This window comes from Dermochelys coriacea, chromosome 23 (assembly GCF_009764565.3).
Source record: "Dermochelys coriacea isolate rDerCor1 chromosome 23, rDerCor1.pri.v4, whole genome shotgun sequence".
NCBI classification, from domain to species: domain Eukaryota; kingdom Metazoa; phylum Chordata; order Testudines; family Dermochelyidae; genus Dermochelys; species Dermochelys coriacea.
In genome coordinates this window covers 14,803,273-14,810,972 of record NC_050090.1, presented here as the reverse complement: position 1 = coordinate 14,810,972, position 7,700 = coordinate 14,803,273, and the positions used below count along the sequence as shown (strand labels likewise).

The 7,700-nt window shown below is 64.0% G+C and overlaps 1 protein-coding gene across 1 annotated transcript; it reads right to left on the bottom strand.

The window, feature by feature from the left end:
* Positions 1-2,232: 2,232 nt before the first annotated feature.
* PRRG2 (proline rich and Gla domain 2) lies at positions 2,233-7,011 on the bottom strand. The gene is made up of 7 exons (XM_038381813.2): positions 6,763-7,011; positions 5,932-6,061; positions 5,553-5,716; positions 4,588-4,636; positions 4,067-4,193; positions 3,650-3,793; positions 2,233-3,181 (listed from the first exon to the last, which is right to left on the bottom strand). Exons 2-7 carry the CDS (start codon positions 6,032-6,034, stop codon positions 3,151-3,153), a joined length of 618 nt encoding a protein of 205 aa, XP_038237741.1. The 5' UTR covers positions 6,035-6,061; positions 6,763-7,011; the 3' UTR covers positions 2,233-3,150.
* Between the last annotated feature and the right edge of the window lie 689 nt (positions 7,012-7,700).

The window sequence follows — 7,700 nt, the reverse complement described above, 5'->3', positions numbered from 1 at the left end:
AAGGAAGGAGGGAGGGGTGGGGGAAGAGAGGGCAGGGCAGAGAGAGGAGGGAGGGGTGGGGAAGGACGGAGTGGGGCAGAGAGGAGGGAGGGGATGGATGGAGTGGGGCAGAGAGAGAAGGAGGGAGGGAGGGGTGGGGAAGGAGGGAGTGGATGGGGCAGAGAGAGAAGGGAGGGGTGGGGCAGAGAGGAGGAGGGAGGGGTGGGGAAGGAGGGTGTGGATGGGGCAGAGAGAGGAGGGAGGGGATGGAGGGAGTGGGGCAGAGAGGAGGGAGGGTTGGGGAAGGAGGGTGTGGATGGGGCAGAGAGAGGAGGGAGGGGATGGAGGGAGTGGGGCAGAGAGAGAAGAAGGGAGGGGTGGGGCAGAGAGGAGGAGGGAGGGGTGGGGAAGGAGGGTGTGGAGGGAGTGGGGCAGAGAGAGGAGGGAAGGGATGGAGGGAGTGAGGCAGAGAGAGGATGGAGGGGTGGGGAAGGAGGGTGTGGATGGGGCAGAGAGAGGATGGAGGGAGTGGGGCAGAGAAGATGGAGGGCATGGGGCAGAGATAGAGGAGGATGGTGGATGGAGGATCAGGACAACAGCTACATACATCGTACTTGTGTTACACACATACACACGCCCATAACCCCACACACGTGTGCAACATGCAGCAGCCCACCACACACACACACACACACACACACACCCGAGCATGACACCCCCCACAAATGTGTTTGTGCAACAAACAAAACCCCTCACTTGTGTCTGTGTCTTTCCCGACACCCCATCACAGGCGTGTGCAGCGTGAACCCTCCCCAACACACACACAGGTGTGCGATCTCAGACACACAGCATGGAGCACGGGGGGAGGCTGCTGGGGGGATCCCCGTCTGCCACCCCATGCCCTCCCCACAGGCCCTCTGGCTAAGGGCCCCCACCCCTGGCAGAGATGGGGGGCCCAACTCATTGGAACCTACTTGCCCAAGGACTGGGGCGGACAGGGGTGGGGGTTGCATGTGAGGCCTGAGGGTGGAGCCCAGAAAATGTGGGATGGGACCCAGGCATCCGGGGGCTGGTCCTGCCGCGCCCCCTTACAAACAGGGTCCCAAGCTGGCCCCTGCTACAGCCCAGGCCCCATGGTCCGGCTTGACCTACGAACAGCACAGGGGATATGGCAGCCTCTGGCGGGAGGGGGGAGAAAGGAGGGACTACGAGTCCCATCATGCACTGGGAGGAAGGAAGCGGGCGGCTTGGAATGAAGTGGAAGCACTGCATGCTGGGAGCTGTAGTTCCAGGGAGGGGGAGCTGGGTTAGGGGCCTTCCCGCCATGCTCCTACTCGAGGCCTTATTGGCTGGGCTGGGCTGCCTATCTGTCTCCTACCCACCACTCCGCTCCAATGGAGGGGCGGGACCCGCTGCTGCAGAGGAATGATAGGCAGAGAAAGAGGCCAATCCGTGGCCTGCAGCTTTCCCTTCCCCCAAACTGGGGCCTACAGGGCCTCAGTGCCCCTCATGCAGGCATCGGGCCACCTTGCAAGCCACAGCGTGAGAGGGCCCATGGTGCACACTGGGTTTCCACATGCAAGGCATAGCTGAGTGTTCACCAGCACCATTCACCCCCAGTCGAAGGGGGCCAAGGCCTGACTCATGAAACAGTTTGCACAGATGCACCAGCGTCCCCGTGACCCCAGGCGTGGCTCACCCCGGCCGGCACGTGCACCAGCGTCCCCGTGACCCCAGGTGTGGCTCACCCAGGCCGGCGCATGCACCAGCGGCCCCGGGACCCCAGGCGTGGCTCACCCAGGCCGGCGCATGCACCAGCGGCCCCGGGACCCCAGGCGTGGCTCACCCCGGCCGGCACGTGCACCAGCGGCCCCGGGACCCCAGGCGTGGCTCACCCGGGCCGGCGCATGCACCAGCGGCCCCGGGACCCCAGGCGTGGCTCACCCAGGCCGGCGCATGCACCAGCGGCCCCGGGACCCCAGGCGTGGTTCACCCGGGCCGGCGCATGCACCAGCGGCCCCGGGACCCCAGGCGTGGTTCACCCGGGCCGGCGCATGCACCAGCGGCCCCGGGACCCCAGGCGTGGCTCACCCCTAGTGACACAGCAAGAGCGGCTCTTTGCACAGGTATGATCATGCCCCCCCGCTGTGGGAAAGGGGGCCGGCTGGGGCAGGGTTTGCACACCTGGGAGCCCTCAGCTGGCAAGAGGGGCCCCATGACACGCCCTCACTCCCAGACATAGGACACGGCGGGTTCTAGCAAACAGCTGGCGCTTTATTTCTCTGACAACAATCCCGGCGTGGGAGGCGGGGTCCCAGCCCCGGTGCAGCAGGCTCCAGGGGGAATCGGGGCCAGGTGACCCTCACGGCTCAGCGCCATCCCTGGCCAGCTCCTCTGTGCCGCCGAATGGGATAGACAGAGGGCTGGGGGGCCAGGTGCACTCCCAGTGCCCTGCACTCTGTCAGACGCCATTCACAGCACATGCATGCGCTTGTGTCTTGCACACATGCTTCATCCTCACACTCACCCTGTTGCACACATGCACACCACCCAGCGTGTTTGTGCCCCCTCATTCCTCCACACACAAACTTGTCTCGCACGCTTGGATGTGCTCACCTGCTGTCTCTCACTCATCCATTCCCACCACACATGTCCCTGTGTCTGGCACACTCACCCATTCCTGTTGAACATGCCCCTAGCCTTGCACACTCATCCCATACCACACATGCCCCAATGTCACACACCCGCTTCCCATCATGTCCCCCATCCTTGCACACTCCCTCCACTTCATACACCCCTGTGTATCTCGCACACCCGCTCCCCATCACATATGCCCCCCGGCCTCACACACTCACCCCACATCACATTCACATGCACCCTCATGTCTCACTCACGCACATGCACTCATGTGCCTTACATACATGCCTCCGTCACATGCGCCTCCCAGCCTTACACACTCACCACAGTCCCATGTGCCTCCTGCCTTGCACCCCCTTTGCACACACCCCTGTGCCTCATGCATGCACTCACCTTGCACACTCACCCTTGTGCATTCACCCCATTTGCACACTCAGCATGCCTCTCACACATTCATCCACACACGTCCCACGGATGCACACTCGTCCCATCTCCCTCCCCCTTCCAGCAGCAATCCAGTGGCTGTGGGTCTGATCAGCGGGGCTGGGCAGAAGAGCTGGGAGCCCTGGGGTGAAAAGAAAATCATGTCACACACTGGGTCCCAGGCAGAGGGGACATAAATTTGCTTCCCCCCCATTTGCAAACAGCCCCCCGAGACCCGCACAGCCCCAGGCTCGAGATTCACAGGGCCCTGCCTGCACCAGCCGATGTTGATGTCCGTGATGGGGGCCCCAATCTCAACTTGGGGGCAGGGGAATCTGTGTGCCTGAGGACGGGCTGATAGGCAGCAACACCAACCCCACCCCCAGCCAAAGCTGGGGGGCTCTGGTGCTGCACAGACCCCACTGAGACCATCCCGGCCCCAAAGGGCTGCCACACGAAACACACTAAAAATTTTTCCCCCCCATCTGTAAATATGTGGCACACAGCTAGGAAGAAAGAGAACCCAGGAGTCCTGGCTCCCAGCCCCCGCAGCTCTAACCCAGACAGACAGGCGGGCAGACAGACAGACAGACATCCGAGCGGCCCCCACCTGGGATACGGTGGGGGGGGCGCGTCGTGGACTCCCGACGCCTCCAGTGCCTCCTGGTACGAGGGCAGCCCGGGGGGCCTCAGAGGCTTGGGGTCCCCAGGGAGACAGGTCAGGGGCAAAGCTGGATTCAGGGGGATGTGGACGCTGTGGGGGAGACAAACAGGGGTTATGGGGGGTACACGCCCCTCCCCCCGCAAATCCACCTGGGGGACATCACCTCAGCACCTCCCCCGTGGGCCCTGTGCCTCTCCCACCTCTCGCCCCTCCCTTCCCCCTGGGGGTGCTGGGCCCCTCCCCCAGCTCCTGCCCCCTCCTCTTCCCCTACCTTCCATCTGTCCCCCCACCCGGGGATGCCATGCCCCTCCCATCTCTGGCCCCTCCCCCTTTCCCCCAGGCCTTGCTGGGCCCCCCCATTACCTGTGCTGCCTGCACTCCTTGGACCGGTACTTGACCCAGTACATGGCAATGACGCCGACCATGATCATCAGAACCAGCCCGGCCACCAGCCCGGCCACCAGCCCGGCCACGTCCACCCCGGGGCTGTCTGCAAGGGGCGGGGGGTTAGCAGACAGGAGACCCCATGTCTCTAGGGACACCAGCTCCCACCCGGCCCCAGGGCGGAGACTGGCTGGCTCAGGGGGGCAGGGAATGGGGCCTGTCCGCTCTGGGGGGCATCAGTTCCCATCCGGCCCCAGGGCGGAGACTGGCTGGCTCAGGGGGGTGAGGAATGGGGCACGGGGCCTTTCCGGAGGGCGCTGGCTCCCATCCAGCCCCAGGGCAGGGACTGGCTGGCTCAGGGGGGCAGGGAATGGGGCATGGGGCCTTTCAACTCTAGGGACCATCAGCTCCCACCCAGCCCCAGGGCAGGGACTGGCTGTCTCAGGGGGTGAGGAATAGGGCACGGGGCCTATCCCCTCTAGGGGGCGCCTCAGACTCACCTGAGCTCCCGCCTTTCCCATTGTGGGGATAAGAGTCCCAAAAGGCTTTCTGGGGGGAGGAACACAAAGGATGGGTGGTTAATAAAGGGGGTACAGCTGTTCTGCTCCCCCACATCTGCCTCCATTTAAAGCCCCTTAATCACTAAACCCCATCCCCTACCAGAAGTCCTGGCTGCCAGCCCCCTCCCCCCACTCCAACCACTAGACCCCACTCCCCTCCCAGCACCAGGGATTGAACCCAGGTGTCCCAGCCCCCCAGACCTCTAACCCATCATGAAATGGAAAGGAGGCAAATTCACAGCTCATGCCACACAATGAGGGTGGGCCTGGGGAACGCTATACCACAGGATTTCACGGCTGGTCCAGAGCTCTTTGGGTTTGCACAAAGGGTGGGAGAGTCCTATTGCACTTGGGCCTGCGGAACTCCCCGACACAAGGCCCCAGAGGCTGGGTGGCTAGCAGGGCTCTCCTGACCCCTAAGTAAGAAGGCCAGGAGGGGGGTAAGACTTCCCCGGGGGGGCAGATTACCTGGTAATGACACGGTTTATGGTGCTGGGACTGTACATGCTCAGAGATGGGATGCTGAGCTAGATGGGGGTGATGGGGGGGTACCATGCTGGCTGGGGGTACCTCAGAGCTGCCTCATCCCCACAAAATGAGGGAGAATCCCCCTCACCCTGGAGCAATACAGATATTAGGATCTCAGACCTCAATGCTGCAGAGCCCCTCACCCAAACCCCAGACCCGGATGACGCATACACCCCCACGTGGCTGGGAAGGAATTTACCTGCCCCCAGGGAGACAGGATGGGAACCCAGGTGTCCGGGCTCTGGGATCCTTCCTTGAGACATGGCTCCCTCAACCCTCCCCCACGTGGCACCCAAGTCCCCTGCCCCTCTGCAGCCTCCTGGGCCCCCGGGCCCCCCCCCAGCTCCCTGTGCGCCTCCCCCACCCCGGTACTCAGCTGTTGCAAAGTCGTTCTCGAAAACTTCCCGCGCCTCCTCATAGTTGCAAACCTCCTCCCAGCACTCGCGCTCCAGGTTCCCCGGCGTCACCAGCTCGAAGTCCCAGTGATTGTAGAGGAGCCGGCGCCCCAAGAACCCCTGCGCGGCGTCTGCACCCAGGAACACTAGAGGGAGGGGGGAGAACGAGGCTCAGGATACCTGGGTTCTCTCCCCAGCTCTGGGAGGGGAGTGGGGTCTAGGGGATCCAGATTTAGGGCACCCACTCTCCTAATGGGTCGGGAGGGGGAGGGATTCAGCCAGGATCCTGAGTTGCTCCCTCTCCCAGGGTCTGGGACCCCCATTAAAGTCCCCCCCCACCCACACACACACACACACTTACCTTGTCCCGCCAGTGGTGCATGGAGTTGCTGCCTGTGGGGGGTGTTGGCAAAGGCGGAGGTGAAAGCCTGGCCCAGCAGGAGCAAGATGGGTGCCCTCCACATGATGAGGTGGGGGGGGGGACAGGGGACCTATAATGGGTGGAGGGGGGCAGTGTCAGGGTAGGGGGGCAGCCAGCCCAGCATCCCCTGGTGCCCCTTCTCCATGACCCCTGGAGTTGGGCACCCCCCACTCCACAATCCACAATTAGTACCAGGCTGACACCCCCAAATCCCCCCATTGTGTTACCCCAAATCCCCCCTGGTGCAGTGAATCCCATCCCCCAATTCCTACACCACCCCAAATCCACCAGCACCCTCAAATCCACTCCCTTCCTGAACCCCCATCCCCCAATTCCTACACCACCCCCAAACCTCTCATGAACCCCCATCCCCCGACTCCTCTAGCAACCATCAAATCCACTCCCTTCCTAAACTCCCATCCCCCAATTCCTATACCACCCCCAAACTTCTCTCAAACCCCCATCCCCCAACACCCCCAAATCCACCCATGCCCCGACTCATCTAGGACCCTCAAAAATCTACTCCCATCCCCAGTCCTTTTAGCACCTCCACATCTACCCCAACACCCCCAGACCACGCTCCCACCCCCTGTCCTGGTCCCAAACCCTCCCTTGTCGCCTCTGCCCCGCCCCACACCACAGGGAAGAGCCCGGAGTTCACTAGCTCCTGGTTACCCACCCACCCCGGCCAGGGCCCCCCACCCGAAGCAGCCAGCTCAGGCCAGGACCCCTGGGGGAAAGTTTCCAAGCGAACCCCGAGCCCGACCTCACCTGCCGGCCGTCTGGGAAGGGGCGGGGCAGGGCCGGCCAGAAAGAGGGGGAAGGGCCGGCCAGAAAAGGGGGGGAAGGGGCTCTGCCCGTAACCCAGCCCCCCGGGAGCCGTCCAGCTATGTGGGGCTGATCCCAGGAGAGCGCGGCGAGCGGGAGCCCGAACGGCTTGAGGTTCCCAGGGACCCGGACGCCTGGGTTCTTGTTTTGGACAGAGACAGCAGCTCCAGCCCAGGTGAGGGCGGGGGAGCGTCCAAAGGTCACATGGCGGGGGAGGGGCAGATGCAACCTGGACAGGTGGATGCCAGGTGCCGGGGGAGGGGATTCCCAGGGAATTTTGGGGGGCAGCGTGGGAGGCTCCTGGGGGGCAGGTGCCAGGGGTGCTGCATGGGAGCATCCCAGGGGTGCAGGTGCCAAGAGATTGAATGGGGAGATCCCGGGAGGGGGGCAGGTGCCGAGGGTGCTGGGTGGGGGGAACCTGGAGGAGCAGGTGCTGGAAGGAATGTGTAGGGGATCGGGGGGGGCAGGTGCCGGGGGGTGGTGTGGGAGGATCCCAGGGGGGCAGGTGCCAGGAGGTTGCATGAGGGAGATCCCGGGGACTAAGTATGCAGGGGGTGCTGTGGGGGGGGGGAGCCTGGAGGAGGAGCAGGTGCTGAGGGGCTGTGTGGGGAGATGCATGGGGGGATCCCGGGGGGGCAGGGCTTGGAGGGCTGTGCAGGGGGGGATGGGGTGGGAAATGGTGCTGGGAGCCCAGTAGACGCTGTGGGGCGGGGGGGGGGTGTGTGTGTGAAGGAGTCGGGGGGCAGGCGCAGGACTCAGGTGAGGGGCGTTGCACATGTTGCCAGCCTGGGCGTCCTTCGCCCCAACCCGCAGGGCTGGGGCCGCAGCCAGATGGGGAGACCCCCCCCCGTGACCTTTCCATGTAATGAGCCTGTTTGTGA